General features: G+C 38.0%; 1 protein-coding gene across 1 annotated transcript in view; it reads left to right on the top strand.

The window, feature by feature from the left end:
- Positions 1-21,155, top strand: part of LOC126334669 (esterase FE4-like) — a 212,270-nt gene that overhangs the window by 167,609 nt on the left and 23,506 nt on the right. Inside the window, exons 7-8 of the mRNA XM_049997135.1 lie at positions 8,092-8,261; positions 10,123-10,273. Coding sequence (XP_049853092.1) covers positions 8,092-8,261; positions 10,123-10,273 — 321 coding nt within the window. The remainder of the gene's footprint in view (positions 1-8,091; positions 8,262-10,122; positions 10,274-21,155) is intronic.

Raw genomic sequence — 21,155 nt, 5'->3', positions numbered from 1 at the left:
CCCCCTCCCCCCCGGCAAGCAGACAGAGTGAACACTGGCCTTCTGGGGTGTACCTTGCGACGCACTAGACATCCCACTGCCGCTACACTCCGAGGCTGCAGCCTGAAGATGGCTGACTGCGGCCATCAACACGTTCAGCTGTTTGCGAAGAGTGGCCAGCTCCTCCTGTATCCGTACACAGCAGTCACACATCCTGTCCATCCTAAGGAATCAATTTACTGAAGAGAGTTGATCAACTTTTAACTAGACTGCTAATTCACTGAAGCAGGCTGATTATTGAATAAACTGTGACTGCTAGCAACCTCTTGTAGAAAGCAATGAAAATAGCTCTACCTGTCTCTGGACTGTATTGAAGACAAACACTAGCACTACTGGCACTATGGCTGACTAAAGGGACTCTCTCTGACTCTATTCAAAACAAACACAAAATCTATGGTACGCTATTAAAAGCACTCGACAATTAAAGCTTCCTAAAAGCAAAAACGCATGGAAGAAGAAGTGACAAGTAAGAAAAATACATTTAAAACTTAAATTAAGGTAGCTCGCTGCACAGCAGACGTGAAGCAGATGGCGGTTAGGATGCCATCAGCAAGTGTCAGCATGTGAACCATTCAATGACACGTCATTGATATGGGCTCTTGGAGCTGAAGGCCCACTCTCTCTGTACCCTGATGACTACACAACACAAAGCTTTACACCTCGCCTAGGCCTGTCAACACTGGCATTGGACTGTTGATGACTGGAAACATGTTGCCTGGTCGGATGAGTCTCATTTCAAATTGTATTGAGTGGATGGACGTGTACAGGTATGGGGACAACCTCATGAATCCATAGACCGTATGTATAAGCAGGGGACTGTTAATGGTGGTGGAGGCTCTGTAATTGTATGGGGCATGTGCAGTTCAAGTGATATGGGACTGCCGATACATGTAAACTGTAGTTGTTGTGGTAAATCAGAGTAAAATTTGGGATGAATTTCTTGAAGAAGGGAGGATTGTTGTAGAGGAAAGTCAACTCCCAGAGTGCTCAAATAAATTTTTAAAATTATTATTGTTGCAGATGGCAGAGAATCAGATCCCACTCTTGCCATATGTCACAACCAATATCTGGAGCATGGAAGGAGTGCAATGTTGCACAAGGGAGGGCACTGCTTGTAACACATTTCCACACTGAGCCAAGTCATAATCAAGAGGCACAAACAGAGCTGTATGACAGAACCTAACGTGTCATTCTGCAAGCCTTGTACGACAGTGCCATAACACGTAACCTTTGAGGTCAGCTGCCCCACAGCATTCTAGCACTGTAGGAAAGTGCAAAGGCAAGGGGAACTGACAGTAACTGTGACACTACAGTGGGGACAAGTCCACTGACACCATTGGGTAATAAGGGCAAATGACCATACAGCTGTGATGACTTTATGTCCAGTTGAAATATGACTGTTTCCAAAGCCTCAGCGTCTGGTCATCCAGTATGCATATCTGATTCTGACAGAATGAGAGACTCATTAATTACATGGTAACTTCACTGGCAAATTGTGATGTACTGCCTACAGCTGAGAAAAGGCATTGCCTCTGAGACCACAGCCAGACATTTGTAGTGGTACTTAGCTGCTGCAAGCTGCCACTGCTGTTTGACCACTGCTGTTTTAGAAGAAGATGAGGACAAGCCTGGGCCTTCCCCTGGTGAAGAGCTGTACCAAGTGATTGCAAATCACCTACAACCTTTTGGGAGAGACACCTGTGTACCTCTGCCTGGCAGACATAGTATTACATCTCTGACTGTACATCGTGCAGCTAGTATGGGTCCTAGGCTTCTTTTTTTTTATTCTCCACAGCTGATTTTTGTCTTATATAATCTAGCTCGTTTTATTTTATTAGGCATCATTTATATCAAATTCTGGTACTTCTGCTATCATAGATTAAATGTTTTCTTTGACTTTGGGCGCATAAGTAATCTTAGTAAGATCTAATCACAAACTCTTGACCAAAATCTGTTTACATGAATGAATTCCTTGTCTAAATTGATTACTCATGATGGGTACACATTGTGTGCCAGCATGTGCCAACCTAGTTGTGCGTGCATCAATGTCTTCAATTATCAGTTGATTGTGCCAAGTATAGAGATGCAAAATCCTAAGTGTGCTGAAGACTGTGCACGTACAGGAATGGAAGATGGTGGTTTCATCTGTTAACATATGACGTTAGCCAATTTTCGCCTTGCTCACTCATGCTATAGTAACGAATATTCTTTATGACTAATCTATATTTTTATAGTTTGCTTTGCTTTTGTGATATTGTGTACATAGCTTGAGGCCTTGATATCTTTCCTATGGTTAACTGAAGTTCTTTCACAAGAAAGATCAACAGCATTCATAGGGCAAAAGCAAATGACAGTTTTGGAAAAGTGACAGCTTTGTCAGAACCTACAGCATCTTATGGGTCCATGATGTTTGTAACCAAACAGATACTCAAAATGAAAATTTGTATGGTTTTGTGTGGTTACTTTGCTTGGTAATTAAAGTCAGCAGACAGGCTTCAGGGAACATCGAATTATAATATAAATTTACTCCACTGGACAGAATTAACTGTGCATATCAGAAAACAAAACCACAATTTGTTCAAATTATATTGGAATATTGAACTTCTTCTAAAAATCTGGCAGAAATATAAAGTTAATATATTTTGATTTTTGCCTTTGTTACTTTCCTTGGTAGTATGATAAATGATGAAAGCTGCAATCTGTCAGTATGATATTTCTCCAAACTTGTACATAACAGGGAAACCACTGCTGTTTCTGCTTTTATGCTAATGAAACAGTTATTGATGAAGCCATACTTCTCCACCTTAAAAGTTCATTGCCTTATCATAAAAGACTACATTTATTTGATTCTTCTGGTTGTGTTACCACCCACCACTAAACTGCCCCACAGTGATGTTGTCGTTACTAGACTTTTCACTCAACAATTCCCATCAGACAGTTCACCACTGTTAGACCATTACATCCACTTCACCCTTGCATTATTCTTGCAGCTAACTGTCTTTATAATCTTACTTATTAGCAAACATTCAGACTGATTCAGAAGTCCTTGGTACGACATAGTTTTCTCCATTGGTTCTTTTTTTGGACATTCGTTTATTTACACTCTATTCTAGTCCTGGACTTCACAAAAAGAAGGTACCGTAGGTACATCAAAAATAATAGTGAGAGGCTTTTTAAACATATTGATTGATTTTTAGTAGCACAAGCAGATAGGGCTTCCAAAAATGAGCAACCTTTGTCTAAACAATTTTCTTGTCACATCAAAATTAACATAGTTCTTGCAGATGTCTGAGTTAGGTGGAGTGCTCTGTATATAGAGAACAATTACACTCCTACCATCTTCTTTTTTGGTCATCAGATGTTACTTTTAGCTTTTAACAGTGTCTCCATCTTAGAAACTATGTACGAAATTCTGTCATCATTTCAGGTAGGAATATTAGAAGACTTTTAAATATTGAATTATCTCTCAATATGACAGCATTAAATATGGAATTATCCCTCAATATGACAGCATAGTGCGTAATATAAAGTCAAAAGAAAAATAAGTAAGTATCTATGTCTTCTTGCCAGTGAGAGCAGAGAGTATTCTGAAGGCAATGACATCAGCAGCACCTCATTTCTGCATCAGATCTTGAATGTCAGGCTTCCAAGAATGCCTTACACTAGTCTTGATTTCCGGAAATTTAATTTGTTCATTTTTGAAATAACAAATTCTGCTTTTACTAGAGTTGTGTGGCAGAAGATGTATGCACTTTGTTTTGACACTAGTAGGATATACAAGTAGAAACATCTACATCTTTCTTTTATTTTTTTTATTTGATGTGGTCCATCATGAATTCCTCTCCTGTGCCAACTTTTTCATCTCAGAGTAGCACTTGCAAACTAAGTCCTCAATTATTTGCTGGATATATTCCAGTCTTTGTGCTCCTGTACAGTTTCTGCCATTTACAGCTCCCTCTAGCATCATGGAAGTCATTCCTTGATGTCTTAACAGATGTCCTATCAGCCTGTCTCTTCTCTGTCTCACTGTTTTCCACATTTTCTGTTCTTCCCTGATTTTTCTCAGGACCTTATCATTCATTATCTTATCAGTCCACCTAGTTTTCAATATTCATCTGTAACACCACATCTCAAATGCTTTGATGCTCTTCTGTTCCAGTTTTCCCACAGTCCTTGTTTCACTGCCATACAATGCTGTGCTCCAAATGTACATTCTCAGAAATTTCTTCCTCAAATTAAGGCCTATGTTTGAATGGTAATTAATTGAAACCCTCAGCTGCCGACAGGTGTTGTTGACATACCTCGATGGGGACAGCTGAAAATGTGTGCCTCAACCAAGACTCAATCTTGGGATCTACTGCTTACACGGCATCGAGGTATCCACCGAGGACACAGATGAATAGCGTGACTTCAGAGACTTACCCCTTGCACGCTCCCTGCAAGACCCACATTCCCAGCTGTCCACAATCTACATACATAATCCAGAATGAGATTTTCACTCTGCAGCGGAGTGTGCGCTGATATGAAACTTCCTGGCAGCTTAAAACTGTGTGCCCGACCGAGACTCGAACTCGGGACCTTTGCCTTTCGCGGGCAAGTGCTCTACCAACTGAGCTACCGAAGCACGACTCACGCCCGGTACTCACAGCTTTACTTCTGCCAGTATCCGTCTCCTACCTTCCAAACTTTACAGAAGCTCTTCTGCGAAACATGCAGAACTAGCACTCCTGAAAGAAAGGATACTGTGGAGACATGGCTTAGCCACAGCCTGGGGGATGTTTCCAGAATGAGATTTTCACTCTGCAGCGGAGTGTGCGCTGATATGAAACTTCCTGGCAGATGAAAACTGTGTGCCCGACCGAGACTCGAACTCGGGACCTTTGCCTTTCGTGGGCAAGTGCTCTATCAACTGAGCTACCGAAGCCAGGGTCGAGTAGTCCTCTTTGGCTATGATGAAGCAGTTGACCTGAAATGACTTTCCCATGAGAAAATGAGTCTACATGTTAATGTCTTGCCACACCTGTCACCTAAATGTATGCTATGTCCCAGAAACTATTTCATTTCTTTTAAGGAAATAATCTACACCAAACACATACTGTTGTGGACTAATGCTTCATCATGTCTAAGTGGCTTTGAACTGAAGTTTGAAGTCATAACAATCAGCTGGCTATTTACTGGTTTATATACATCATATGTTACTGGCTTTGATTGCAGTTTATATGAAGTCATAACATTCAGCATGCAGTTTATTTGTGTAAAGTATTTTGACAGTAATTTTAAATAATACAGGTAATTCTGTCAAAATCTGGTCTACATGCACATACTGCTACTGGCACAGTCACAACTATGTCTATGCATGTGTGTGTGTGTGTGTGTGTGTGTGTGTGTGTGTGTGAGTGTGTGTGTGTGTGTGTCTGTGTCTGTTACTGTGTGTGTATTGTATCATTTTATCGATCCTCCTTATCATTTTTCTTCGTAGACACAAAGTGATATTCGGCGTGTCAGTTGTTAGAAGATGCCAAGATGTGACAACATGAATTCATGTGATAATTATAAACTGTAAATTGCTGCAAATATTACATAAAGAAAAACTGTAGGCAAAGTAAGACATGCAATGATATTTAGTTTTTTTCAGTTCAAATTGTGACTAGATCTCACAAAAATGTATGTGCTTGGTTAACTATACTTATAATAGAATCTATATAAATTACTATTGTCAGAAAAATAAAAGGATGTTTCCTATTCTTACTGCATGGCATTGACCATAGCTTACATCTTCTTTTCTTCTTCTCATTCTTCTTTCTTTCTCTCTCTCTCTCTCTCTCTCTCTCTCTCTCTCTCTCTCTCTCTCTCTCTCTCTCCTTCAATTAATCTAGCAAAAGGATGTCTACAATTTTTGCAGCATCTTCATGATCATAGTTTACAACTTTAGCTTTTGTATAAAAGGTATAAATTTGAAAATTAAAAGTTGTTTGCAATTTATGTGACATGATGATGAAAATTTGTTGTGTGATATTACACTTTTGTGTTAATAAGCGTTCATGTATACTGTAAAAAAATTTTCTGTTTTATTGTCTTTATATGCTCTGGTGATTTATTATATACTTTATTCCTGCATGGAATGGCGCATTCCATTTACGGTTACTTACTTTGTTGGCATGTAGGTCCTTTTTTATGTTACATGAACTGATGTCTTGATTTTTGTTTTTTTGAAAGAGGCCTACACTTGTTTTTGGCTCGGGTCCTTCTGTTGCATTGTATTGTATGATATTCTTTATTAGTCCTTTTCATTCATTTTTAGCTGCAAATACATTACGATATTGCACATTAGAAAACACAAAGATAGTTTTGTATTTTGAAGATCTAACTTATTCTGATTACATGGTATGGTTATCCACATTTCACTTTTTATGTACTTTAAGATTATTATATTATAATGGGACTGTGTGTTGAAGATATACTATGCTGTAAATAGTCAAAATACTGATTATATAGACAAGTGGAAATACACAAACACCAAAAGAAGGTTTGCATCACCTCATTTCTGAGAGTTCTGGAACATGTACAGAAAAATGGAATAGAGATCAACATTAACATCATTTCAACCCTTTATATTGCTCATTGAAACCACACATTGCACATTGTACCACCATACAGCAAGAACTTCAGAGGTGGTGGTCCAGCTTGCTGTACACACCGGTACCTCTGATACCCAGTAGTGCGTCCTTCTGCGTTGATGCATGCCTGTATTCATCGTGGCATACTATCCACAAGTTCATCAAGGCACTGTTGGTCCAGATTGTCCCACTCTCCAATGGCGATTTGGCATAGATTCCTCAGAGTGGTTGGTGGGTCACGTCATCCATAAACAGCCCTTTTCAATCTATCCCAGGCATGTTCCATAGGGTTCATGTCTGGAGAACATGCCGCTGGCCACTCTAGTCAAGTGATGTTGTTAACCTGAAGGAAGTCTTTGACAAGATGTGCATGATTGGGGTGCAAATTGCCATCCATGAAGATGAATGCCTTGCCAATATGCTGCCGATGTGGCTGCACTGTCAGTCGGAGGATGGCATTCATGTATCGTACAGCTGTTACGATGCCTTCCATGACCACTGGTGGCATACACCAGCCTCACATAATGTCACCCCAAAACAGCAGAGAACCTCCATTTTGCTGTACTTGCTGAACAGTGTGTCTAAGGTGTTCAGTCTGACCAGGTTGCCCCTAAACACGTCTCCGATGATTGTCTGGTTGAAGGCTTATCCGACACTCATCGATGAAGAGAAAGAGATGCCAATCCTGAGTGATCCATTTTGTATGTTGCTGGGGCCATCTGTACAACACTGCATGGTGTTGTGGTTGCAAAGATGGACCTCACCATGGTCATTGGGATGAAGTTGTGCATCATGTAGCCTATTGCACACAGTTTGATCGTAACACGATGTCCTGTGGCTGCACAAAAAGCATTATTCAATATGATGGCATTGCTGTCAGGGTTCTTCTGAGCCATAATCTGTAAGTAGTGGTCATACATTGCAGTAGTAGCACTTGGGCAGCCTGAGTGACGCATGTCATCGACAGTTGCTGTCTCCCTGTATCTCCTCCAAGTCCGAACAACATCACTTTGGTTACCTCTGAGATGTCTGGACACTTCCCTTGTTGAAAGCACTTCTTGGCACAAAGTAATGATGTGGACATGTGTGGACTGTGGTATTGAACATCAAGGCATTGTTGAACTATAGACAACACGAGCCATGTATCTACTTCCTGGTGGAATGACTGGAAGTGATTGGTTGTTGGACCCCCTCTGTCTAATATTCGCTGCTTGTGCATGGTTGTTTACATCTTTGGGTGGATTTAGTGACATGTCTGAACAGTCAAAGGGACTGTGTCTGTGATACAATGTCCACAGTCAACATCTGTCTTCAGGAGTTCTGGGAACCGGGCTGATGCAAACCTTTTTTTATGTGTGTGTGTGTGTGTGTGTGTGTGTGTGTGTGTGTGTGTGTGAACTACAAGTAATTCTTAAGTTTTCCATGTATGTTACAGAAGTGATTCAGGATACTTCAATCCTCACAAAACATTTCGAAGCAACTGTGGAAATCATGAGGAATTTCTCTATAAATCATGTGAGCCATGATTCATTGAAAGATCGAATAAAAAAATTCTATTTCAGTGACAAACCTATTTCAGAAGAAATGTTAGACCAATATGCAGATGTATGTATTACTTAAATGCACTTATGTAGTATATAAGGATTAGAGAGAGACAGAGAGAGAGGAGGAGAGGTAGAGAGAGAGAGAGAGAGAGAGAGAGAGAGAGAGAGAGAGAGAGAGAGAATTTTACATCAACATGCAGATTATGTATTACTTAAATGTACTTATTTAGCAACAAAAATATTCAGTTATTGATAATATAATGTAAATGGATATATAAAAAAATCTACTTACCAAGTGGTGACAGAAGAACACACACACAAAAGTATTTAATATTTACAAGCTGTTGGAGCCAGTGGCTCCTTCTTCTGGCAGAAGGGTTGAAGGGGAAGGAAGAGGGGTGAAGGAAAAGGACTGGAGAGGTTTAGTAAAAGGGATACAGTTTGGAAATGTCACCCAGAACCCCAGGTCAGGGGAGACTTACCAGACAGGATGAGAAGTTTTTGCAAACAAGAATATCTTCTGCTGTTACCTGCACTTTTGAAGGTGAATGTTGCAACCCAAGTTTTCATATTGTCTTCATCATCCATTTGTGGTCATAAGTTTGAGACACCATGCATGCCTGTTAAACCATTGAGACAACTTTCTTGGGAATTTTTGACATCATTTTATTAATTTCTTCAATGGTCTTGCATTGGGCTTCTTCCCCCACATTCTCAAAACAGCACAGTCTCAAATAGCTAGCGAAAAACCGACAGAAAGAAACTGATTATCTTTTAAAGATAACTGATTATGGACTGCATTTTTCTTAAGTATGATAGATGTATGACAAGAAAAGAAATAATATGTAGTAACCATAATAATGATGGTAATTAAGGTGGCAATACTGATTTTTTGGTTATTGTCCTGGTTAACTGTGAAATAAAACCAATACGGTTGTCAAATAAAGAAAAATAGGAAGCTTTTAAACATCAAATGCACATTTTGTTTTGAAAAATTACCTTTATAGTATAAATAAATAATGAACCTTTTTTGGCATTCGTTCTCTTAAATTTAAAAGAAATACAAAGCCAAATAGAGGTAAAACTGATGTCTGAGCTGTATCAAATGTACTAGTTTTATATTTTTTTAAATGGTTGTATGATAATGCATGGAATATCAGTGACTAATGACAATACAGTAAATATATAATACTATGAACCTGCAGTCCTCTCCGGTCAAGTAAGCAAGTGATTAATGTGCTCTTCACCACACACTTTGGCATCACAAATATTATTCTCCTTTTGCATCTTTTTTAGTCTCTTTCACAGCCATTTTGAACCATTTGTGTCCACATTAGCATAAAAACTTAGAGAACAGGAGTATAGAAGAACAAGGATGGCTGTAAAGAAAATGTAGCAAGGCAGTGGTTTATTGGGAGTTGAGCAGAGCATCCTGACCGAATCACCACTGATTAGTGGTGTTCTTGCTGGAAACAGTCCAGACTTGTGTTTTTTTTTGCCAAATTACCACCTTTTTCGAGGTTTATTCAGTATGAACTGAGGTTGTGTAATCATGTATATAATGTTGAACACTACTTGGTGGCACCTCTAAGGAGTTCTTCCATTTCTTTTATTTTCTATTTTTATTAGTGAGGTTTTTCCTACCAACCACTTAATTACATATTTATGCCAATCTCCTCTCTGCAACAAGCTGACATGCTGTTGTAGAATGTGAACTAAAAGGAAATGAACTCAAATACAAAATGCACGTATTAATATAATTCTTCTATTCATGTCACAACGTTATTAAAGTATATGTTATGAATTAACCATTAGCTTAAATATCATTGGACACTAAATTAGTGATACAATGTTTCTTGTTCATAATCAGTGAAATATATTGACTGTTCATATTACTTCAGTCTGTTTCTGATCTCTTTCAGTTCCAAACAGATGCGTACTTTGGTTTAGGTGTACATAAAGCTGCGCTATTCAATGCAGTGAATTCATCGTCACCAACATATCGTTACATATTTTCATATAGTGGTGGTATTAATATGGGAAAAGTGTTTTCAGGTGCTTCACATATGCCAGGTAAGTACCTAAAGAAGGACTCATTACCTTTTAAACTGAGGTATTTAATGTTTGTATTGCATGAGATTGAGATTCAATTACATTGTTAATTTATCATGAGTAACTAAAGTCTGACTTTTTTCTGTACAGACACTCTCATGAATAACAGAATTAGAGACACCCACTTTCACTCTGTGGCTCTGTTGGTGCCAGTGACACATCATGTCATGGACTTGACAAGACACTGAGAGTGTTGGTAACTGAAAATGATCGATGACCACCTGACTCCCAGCCACAACACCTGAATGTTGACTAAAGCTATGCCAAGGGTGCATGCATCTCATTCAGTGGTGAAATGATAATTAAATCAAGACCCTCAGCTGCCGACAGGCGTTGATATACATCAACGGGAACTCGAACCTGGGATCTCCTGCTTACATGGCAGACGCTCTATCCATCTGAGCCAGCAAGGGCACAGAGGATAGAGCGACTGCAGGGATTTATCCCTTGCATGCTCCCAATGATACCCACATTCCCAACTTAATGTCCACACAACTACGTTCGTAGTGCCCCTGACGTTTTCACTCATTACTTGCAGCAGACGATCTTACCAAGTCCCGTAAGAATTCAGGCAATGCATGTGCATCCGCACAGAAGAAGGTCAGTGGCCGATTAGCCTTAACTATATGAAGATAGTGTGTCTGACAGAACAGATGCCATCAGTGACTGTGCAGCTCTCTAGGATGAAATGAAAATGAAATCAAGCCCTAAGCTGGCAACAGGTATTGATTTACATCAATGGGGACAGTTGAAAATGTGTGCCCCGACCAGGAGTCGAACCCACGATCTCCTGCTTACATGGCAGATGCTCTATCCAACTGAGCCACAGAGGGCTCAGAGGATAGTGCGACTGCAGGGATTTATCCCTTGCTAGCTCCCCATGAGACACACATTCCCAACTTAATGTCCACACACTACATTCATAGTGCCCCTGCCCATTACATTCATTACTTGTAGCAGACAATCTTACTGAGTCCCGTAAGCAGTCAGGCAATCGGTGTGCACCCACACAGAACTATATGAAGATGATATCTGTTTTTTGGACACTCTGTTGACAAAATCCTTAGTTTTTTGTATTCAGGTTTTCCTTGTCCATCAGTTGCATTTTTGCACAGTCTTCTGTTTTTGGGAAACTTAGTCTTCTGTTTGTGGGAAACTGGATAACATTTGCTATAATCCATTTCCTCTTGTTTTTAGGTTTAGTTTTCTCAACTATCTTTTCTGCTTCTTAATATATACCAGGTTTAATTTGTTCTCAGAGTTCTTTTACTCCATCATGTTGAAAATTTTTAGCTAGGTTGTCTGATTCTTGTGTCTAATGCCTTGCCATTCCTGCAGTTAAGTTTTTCTATTTCCCGTTTCTGTTTTACTATCTTTTTGTTCAGATATTTAAATCCGAATTAACTTTCCATTAGGAACAGGTTGAAGTCACTGTCTGTGTCTACTGCTGGATAGCTTCTGAAGCCTCTTACTTGGTTTGAAAATGTGGTTTCACTAAAATGTAATCAACCTATTGCCTTCTTAAGTCTCCTGGGGCCTTTTAGGTGTATCTTATTTGCTTATGATATTGTAAAAAAGTATTTGCAACAACTAATTGGTGGCAGGAGCAGAATTCAATTAGTTGAGTTCCTTTTTAACACTTCTTATAAGTCTGTAGTTGCCCACAATTCCCATGTCTGGTTCTTCACCCACATTCACGTTCTAATCCCTCATAACAATCAGGTTTTCACATCCCTCAATAAGTCTCATCATATTACTTGTTTCTCTGCTAAAGTAATTGAGAGGATTATGTATGAGAGACTGTTGCGTTTCTTAAACAAATGCAAAATTCTAACCAATGCACAAAATGGGTTCAGGAAAAACAGGTCTACAGAAATAGCTGTATACCACTTCTTGGAATAGGTTTTAACTGTGGAAAAGCATACAGCTGGTTTCAATCATATGTGTGCAGTGAATATCAAAGTGTTGAAATAATACATAATAGCACAAAATATTACTCAGCATATCAGAAAGTCAACTCTGGTGTACCCCAGGGTTCTGTTCTAAGCCCTCTGCTCTTCTTAGCTTTTATTAATGATTTTCCTAAACATCTAACAAGAGCAGAATCAGTACTTTTTGCAGATGATACAAGCCTTTTTATCAAGGGATTAGTGAAGCTGATCTACAAGAAAAAATAACTTCAACAACTAATGAAGCAGCTGAATAGTTCAAGGACAATTACTTAATTATAAATGACAAAAAACCATTTGGATGAATTCTAGGCATATAAGGAAGAAAGTAAAAAATAACATAAGAGTAGAGATTGGGGAAAGTCTAACATAACAAGCTTTATTTACAAAATGTTTAGGTGTATGGCTGAACAACAGCTTAATATTTGAAATACATGTTGAACTATTGAAAAAAAATCTTTGTAAATACTGTCACATATTAAGAAAACGTAAAGAAAACTTCAATTTTGAAACAATACTATGTGCCTACTACTCTTACATACATAGTAATCTAAGATATGGTATTATATTTTGGGGGAATAAAGTTTCACAAAAAGTTGTTTTAAGCTTCAAAAGAGAGCTGTTCATATTCTGAAGGGTGTTGCCTACAGAGATCCATGTAGAGGAATCTTTAAGGAGTTGAAAATTTAGACCTTCCCTAGTGTATTCATCTATGAATCAATATGTTTCCTGAAGTCAAATAAAGAATTCTCTTCTCTAAACAGTGAAGCACATAACTATCAAACCAGAAACAGGCATGATTTCCATAGAAACATACATTCAAAACCCCTGTACCAAAATAATGTGATATATCTACACAAAATAATGTTCAATGATTTGCCAAAAGAAATAAAAAGCACACAAAACTTTTGAGATGGTGTTCCAGTGCTTGTCTGGATGCTATAATATCATCAAAATAATGTGTGTAGGATGGAACTTTCAGTGTCACTTGTTCACGAAATCACTGAAACAATGCAGGGGCAGATGCACTCCTGAAGGGAAGGTACTGGTACTAATAAAAGTCAATGTGTGTATTGACCATCAGAAGTTGAAGTGAGCATCTGCTAAATCAATTCTGGAAAAGAATCATCCTTTTGCTAGATGATCCACAAGCTCTTCAGTGGTGTGATAGCAGGAAAGACTCAATAAATGCCTCAGCATCAATTGTTACTTTAATATCTGCACAAAGTCAGATCCTCATGTTCAATTTTGTAGTCATAACTGGAGGAGGTGGTCATTGGCTTGCAGAAGTGGGTTTCAGGAGACCAATATGATCCAGTCATTTGAATTCAAAAGTGACTTCATCACAAACAGTGTGAGGTTCTGGATTGCATGGTAGAACTTTCGTTGAGCATTTCCTTTGTTTGTAGTGTGTGCTTGAAAATTCTTTGCATGTTCCAGTGTGCCATCAAACAAAGTCCATGTTTTGCACACAACCGTTGAACACTGGCCTGGGAAACTTGTATAGTGGTAGCATGCACATTATCTTGAATATACAAGTCAAATGTATCCATGCCAAAAATATTGGGATTAAAACATGACTGGACTACCATGAATGTCATTAATGTAGTTGTGCTTTTATATTTTATCTGTAACATGCACATTCTAAGAACAGTGATATTTCTCCCATTGTAGGTCATGACGAGTATATGTGTTTTCTGTAGCATATGGTGTCTCAATTGTTTGTAGGTATTCTGATTAATTAATGTGACTGAAGCACCAGTATCTAACTCAGATGGTGCAGTTTTATTTGCAAATCCATAGCAATATGGACAGTTTAGAATTAGTCCTCTGAATGTGACTGTCACTTACAAATTTTGGAAGACTGCCTTTGTCTGAATTGTGCTATTCACCTATTTGAGGGGAAGTGGTCTGAATGAACAAAGTTTAGCACTGTGTGTGTACTTTGCAAATTATTGCACTTCTGTTTACAATTACAGAAGGAATGTGTGAGAATTCAGAATGTGAGATTGTTAAGAATACTCATTAATAACAAGTTAAATTTGGTTCACACTGCTCTTTACACTGTGAGCAAATTGACAGCTTGGAACTGATTGATTATTGTACAGACTTAAACACTCACTGTTGAAAGCCCTCTCAAAGTGTTGATACTATTGATATAAATATACCACATTCCAACACATGCCCTTACATTTATATTGCAGCTGAAGTATATTCAACATTTCTTGAAATTTTCAACACTGACTGCCCCTGAGTTGTCTTTGTATACTATAACAGACTTCCTCAAAAATATTCAAAATATCCATAATGAACTCAATATTGGAGAAAGCTTCTGACAATGCTACACAGAAAAAGTAGAAAATTTCATAACAGTTCCTTGTTTCTTCAAATAATCTAATTACATAGCTTGTTGTAGACTTACAATCTACACAATCACCTTCCCAATCTGCACCTACAAAACAATCTAAGACATCAATATTTCCAGTCCTTCCATATGTTAACATCAAATCTTTAGTTTGATACAAATATTTTAGTCCCCAAAGCATTAGGCAAATAAATATCATTGTAATAATTGTGAAATATACTCAAATAGTTTACACTGTAACTTACGTCTCACCATGTTCCTGAGCTAGAGCACTCATCATGTTCCTGAATTTAATATTATGACTTGAATCTTTTGCTGGTTCTAGTTTCATATTACCTTCCATTGATGTACTGTACAACTTAGATGTTCATTCTGATAGTTCCTAGCTAGAGATTCAGTATAGCTTTCCTGATTAAGAGTCATTGCATTTTTCACATAATTTTAGTCATAATTATTCCAAGATAATTCTTCACTTCCTTTTGAAATTGCCTGGATACCATATTCTCGATTTATTGCATTTTTCCTTTGCTTTTACCACTAATGTTGTAATTATATCGATCACATTATTTGCAATCTTCAGTACATAAAGGCAATAATCATATTTACGTCTTTGAAAACACAGACTTTTTGAAAATTTATCCAAATGGTCATACCATGCTCTAGAACTTTCTCACAAACAATATAATGCCTCAAATAACTTTGCTTGTTTCAACTCATACCTTGGGGGTTGCTTTACATAAATTTCTGAGAAACTTTTCCATGACAAAATATAGTCTGTAAATTAATTTGTTGTACAATTAAACCCTTTTGACAAGAGTATGACAACAAAATTTCAATGCCAGTATCATAGCAACTGCTGAAAACATATCATCTGTAATTTATTTTTGTTAGAAGCCTCTTACAACTAATCTTGCTTTACAAGTGTTACCTGATTTTCTTGTAAAACCCCATTTTGCATCAAGAAATTTTACACACCCTGGTTTCATTACTAGTTCCCAAGTTCTATTTATATTTAAAAAATGGTTCAAATGGCTCTGAGCACTATGGGACTTAACATCTATGGTCATCAGTCCCCTAGAACTTAGAACTACTTAAACCTAACTAACCTAAGGACATCACGCAACACCCAGCCATCATGAGGCAGAGAAAATCCCTGACCCATTTATATTTAAGCATTCAATTTCCTTACACGTTGTTTGCTTCCAAACTTTTAACTCATTACTATTCATTGCTTCCTCAAAATTTTCTGGACTATTAGCACTATGAATGTTTACATAAATAATGTTACTTACGACACAATCATTAAATCTATCAGGCATTCTGTGTTCTCTAAATGACCTTCTCAACTCACATTCTTGTTCTTGTTTCTGGTTGTTTGGACCCCCTTTGATAACCTTTTCTCCCATTTGCTCCAGTCCTTTAGATCAATACATCTGACATCTTCCATAGTATCTACATGCCTCACCATGATAACTTCCTTGTTAATAAATACTCTGTATCCGACTTCACTGCAGCCCACTAAAATTCTCGAGTCTGCTTTATGACACTACTTTGGCTTTCTAACTTATTCCGGAACTCATACAAAAATTCTACTTTCATACATCTCCAAATGTTTCACAATAGTTTTCCTTCCAAATGGTATATTATAACAAGTTTTTCTTTCCATAATATTAGCTAAAGTTCTCTTTTTGAGGTACTGTATTCAGCTGCAAAAACTACTTTGGCCCAGAATCTCCTATATGCTCCTGTTTCAGCTAATACCCATCTTGACATGTCCATATTTGACCTGTTCCATCCTTTAATTCATGTATGTAGGGCAGGTACACATTTAAAATAATTCCTCTCTTTCTTATAAACTGACAAATATCTGAATTTAAATATTTCTTCCCAGTATCATGTCATAATTTCTCAGAAGGTTTAGCAGTCAGATTTTCAACTTCATTAATATACTCTACAAATAAATCATAAACTTGACTTTTAGATTTGATAATGTACATTGTAGCTGCTTCACTATAATCATCAATGAAAGTGAAAAAGTATCTTTCCCCATGCAAAACATGACTTTAGAGAGACCCATTCCAATCAGTATAAATAATTTCTAATGTTCATTTTATTTTAATTCTATTGTTTTCAAACAACAAATTGTGCATTTTGTTTTTGGTACTAACTTTACACTTCATAAACTCTGAGTCTCAATTTACTGGAACTCATCTGCTAACTGATATTTACACTATATATTCAGATTGTTAAGATTTACATTTACAAGTATATAATACCATTTCTCCTTTACTGACAAACTAACGCTACTACGCACATTATTTACATTGATCTCTTTCTTATAAACTCTACATGTCATTTTCTACAGCCTATCTTCTTACAAAGAAACTGCAAGTAAGTTATTGTCTTTATTAAAAACTTTCAAGATATAGGGTGTTACTAAAAGATATGTCCAAACATTCAGGAAACATTCCTCACACACAAAGGTAGAAAATATGTTATGTGGACATGTGTCTGGAAATGCTTACTTTCCATGTTAGAGCTCATTTTATTACTTCTCCTCAAATCACATTAATCATGGAATGGAAACACACAGTAACAGAACGTACCAGTGTGACTTCAAACACTTTGTTACAGGAAATGTTCAAAATGTCCTCCATTAGCAAGGATACATGCATCCACCCTCCGCCGCATGGAATCCCTGATGCACTGATGCAGCCCTGGAGCATGGCGTATTGTATCACAGCCATCCACAATACGAGCACAAAGTACCGGGGTTGTGTAGACAAGAGCTTTCAAATGCCCCCATAAATGAAAGTCAGGAGGGTTGAGGTCAGGAGAGCGTGGAGGCCATGGAATTGGTCCACCTCTACCAATGCATCGCTCATTGAATCTGTTGTTGAGAAGCATACGAACACTTCGACTGAAATGTGCAGGAGCTCCATCGTGCATGAACCACATGCTGTGTCGTACTTGTAAAGGCACATGTTCTAGCAGCACAGGTAGAGTATCCCATATGAAATCATGTTAACGTGCTCCATTGAGCATAGATGGAAGAACATGGGGCCCAATCAAGACATCACAAACAATGCCTGCCCAAATGTTCACAGAAAATCTGTGTTGATGATGTGATTGCACAGTTGCGTACGGATTCTCATCAGCCCACACATGTTGATTGTGAAAATTTACAAATTGATCACATTGGACTGAAGCCTCATCCGTACAGAGAACTTTTGCACTGAAATGAGGATTGACACATTGTTGTATGACCCATTCGCAGAAGTGTACCCGTGGAGGCCAATCAGCTGCTGACAGTGCCTGCACACGCTGTACATGTTATGGAGACAACTGGTTCTCCCATAGCACTCTCCATACAGTGACATGGTCAATGTTACCTTGCACAGCAGCAACTTCTCTGACACTAACATTAGGGTTATCATCAACTGCACGAAGAATTACTTCATCCATTGCAGGTGTCCTCTTCATTCTAGGTCTTCTCCAGTCGCAAGTCATAGGCTGGAAGGTTCCGTGCTCCCTAAGACACCAATCAATTGCTTCGAACATCTTCCTGTTGAGACACCTTTGTTCTGGAAATCTGTCTCAACACAAATGTACCACGCCACAGCTATTGACCCGTGCTAATCCATACATCAAATGGGCATCTGCCAACTCCGCATTTGTAAACATTGCACTGACTGCAAAACGACATTGATGATGAACACTAACCTGTTGATGCTATGTACTGATGTGCTTGATGCTAGTACTGTAGAGCAATGAGTCGCACATCAACACAAGCACCAAAGTCAACATTACCTTCTTTCAGTTGGGCCATCTGGTGGTGAACCAAAGAAGTACAGTACATACTTATGAAACTAAAATGGGCTCTAACATGGAAATTAAGCGTTTCCGGACACATGTCCACATAACATCTTTTTTTTATTTGTGTGTGAGGAATGTTTCCTCAAAGTTTGGCTGTACCTCTTTGTAACACCCTGTAGTTCTATGCTCTTTTGGTTACCTTAGACTAGCTAAACAAATTTCAGTCCATGTCTTTCACGTAAAATACATTTTTCATTTCATTTGAAATCATGTCATTATAAACTGGAAAAATAATTAATTATATGCCCTATTTTTGTAGCTTGCAAAGCTATACCATCCACAACTTTTACCTTCACAGGATATAATAAAGATAGGCAGTCAGAAAAATAATTGTTATTATTAACAACATGATCTGTGCAATGACTATCTAATAACCAGTTAATTTGTAGCAATATTACACACACACACACACACACACACACACACACACACACACACACACACACTCATGCAAAACGCAACTCACACACACAACTGCAGTCTCAGGCAACCACACTGGTTTCAGTTCCCTGTGACTGCAGTCATGTGTGTGAGTTGTATTTGCTTGAGTGTGTGTGTGGGTGTAAGTATGTCTATTGTTGATGAAGGCCTTAATGGCCAAAAGCTTTTATCATGAGTGTCTTTTTGTTGTGCCTATCTGTGACTCAGTAGCTCTGCTATATAGTGAGTAGCAACTTTTTTTCTCAAATATTGTTACATACCTTCCTGGATTTTCCAGTTAATTTGTACACTGTTACCTCAACCAACATTATTAGAAGCCATTGTAGATTTTGTCTCCATTACAAATCTGCTCATCCTGTTTCTGTTTTGTTTATATACTAGGTGCCCTGGGTGACACCACTTCTCAAACCATATTGTTTACTTCATCCATGTGACCTCTTTTGTTACCCTCTCACTCCTGTATGCTCTTGGTCAATGTTGTCAACTGCCATGACCACCTCCACAAAGATGCCCACAATGTGTCCCTGAATCTCTGCTTGTTCCTCACTTGTGACAGTTCCTCTTGAAATGTCCTGGTTTGCGTCACCTATAACATAACTGCTCCTGGTAGCAAGTGCTAATTTTCTTTTCAGCATGAAATGCTTTTGATTTTGTACCTTTACTTCCATCTTTGTTTTTTAAACCTATCATTTAAATTTCACTTTTAATGTACTTGACTATCTGAGCTTCTTTCAAAATGTTGATCAAGTTTCCAATATAGCTCAAAGATTCTGGCAAGGTTTTCAACATGTAAATTAGCGTCTCCTTTCCCATCACTTCCATGCCTACTAATTTTAATTTGTTCATTGCCCCCCCCCCCCCCAATCCCCCATCAGAGTGCTGAAGTGAAGTCTGTTGCCATCTCACTATAGTCCTTTAACTTCAGTTTGTCCATTTCTTTTCTGCGTATAGGTTACTGTGCTGTCAGTTCGTCGGAGTATAACTCATTTAACTTTTCATTATCTCAAATGTGGTTTCCCTTTCACTCATGAATTCCAATCGCTTGTTCAAAATTGCTCCTTATATGTAGTTCATTGTCGTCAGATTTTCTTCTTCCCAAGTATCTTTTTGTTCTTGGAGTCACTGTGTAGCATTTCTTCATTTTCAGATACATTTCCATTTGCCATTTCCAGCTCTCCATCAAACATTGGTGTCTTGATGTCAGCCATATCCAATTTCACAAAGTGCACACTGCAAATAACAGTCTTCTGTTTAGTTCACAACTGGTCATTACTTTTCTGAATAACACTCTTCCTTTTTACTTAACAACAACGTTCTGCTACCATCTTAAGACTATTTATTAATAAAAAGTTAAGTACAGTTTTCATTTCTCTTTACATTGTGAACACAGTCATGCCATGGAACTGACTGACTATTGTACATACAGATGCACTCATTGTTGAGAGCCCTTTTGGCAATGTCAATGCTATCAGCAAAAATGTACCACATTGCAACAGAGATCACATTTACTTGAGGCATACTGGTTACATTTGGGAAGTGTAACTGTGTGGAATAATTATTTATTTTTACTTGCTGCTACCAGTCACTTTTATTTGTTTTTTGTTTAATTTAACTTACTGCAATGCATTATGAGCATGTTCTGCTCATTTTCAGGCATTTATACATACAGAAAATTGTTACTTAAAATTAAAATGTCTTAAACTAAATTAAAATAGGACTTTTTGTTTATTGTTCACTGCTGTTGTAGCTAGTGGGGTATTTGAAGGGAAAGGGAGGGCACTGTTTGGTCAGAAATTGCTGTCCAGTGACATCTCTGCGGTGTAAAGCTGTCCCAGTGTTTATTATGACTGACACCACAGCCTGTGTGGGATGCAGATAGTTCTGCATCACTTGTTACGGAGCAAAAATCTGACATTTGTTGACTTATGATTTTGGGTTGATGAGTAATTGTAATTTTTATTTAGGTTAATGTGCATTAACAAGGTGGTCATCTTTTGTTGGACACTTCAAAGATAATATGTCTGTGATTGCACTGTTTGCAGTTGCCATGTCTGTGGCTGCACTTGTAACATGTATGTTTCTTTTTGTTTCTTTTTTTTACCCTGTTGTTGCTGGACTCATAGTTTTTAATTTTATTTCACATTTTCTGCATACACAAAAGCCTTGAACTTATCCTGTGGCGCTTTTGGACAGAAATACTATTACAAATGGT

Source organism: Schistocerca gregaria, chromosome 2 (assembly GCF_023897955.1).
Source record: "Schistocerca gregaria isolate iqSchGreg1 chromosome 2, iqSchGreg1.2, whole genome shotgun sequence".
Lineage (NCBI taxonomy): Eukaryota > Metazoa > Arthropoda > Insecta > Orthoptera > Acrididae > Schistocerca > Schistocerca gregaria.
The sequence above is the reverse complement of the archived record's forward strand: the minus strand, read 5'-3'. Positions and strand labels throughout refer to the sequence as shown.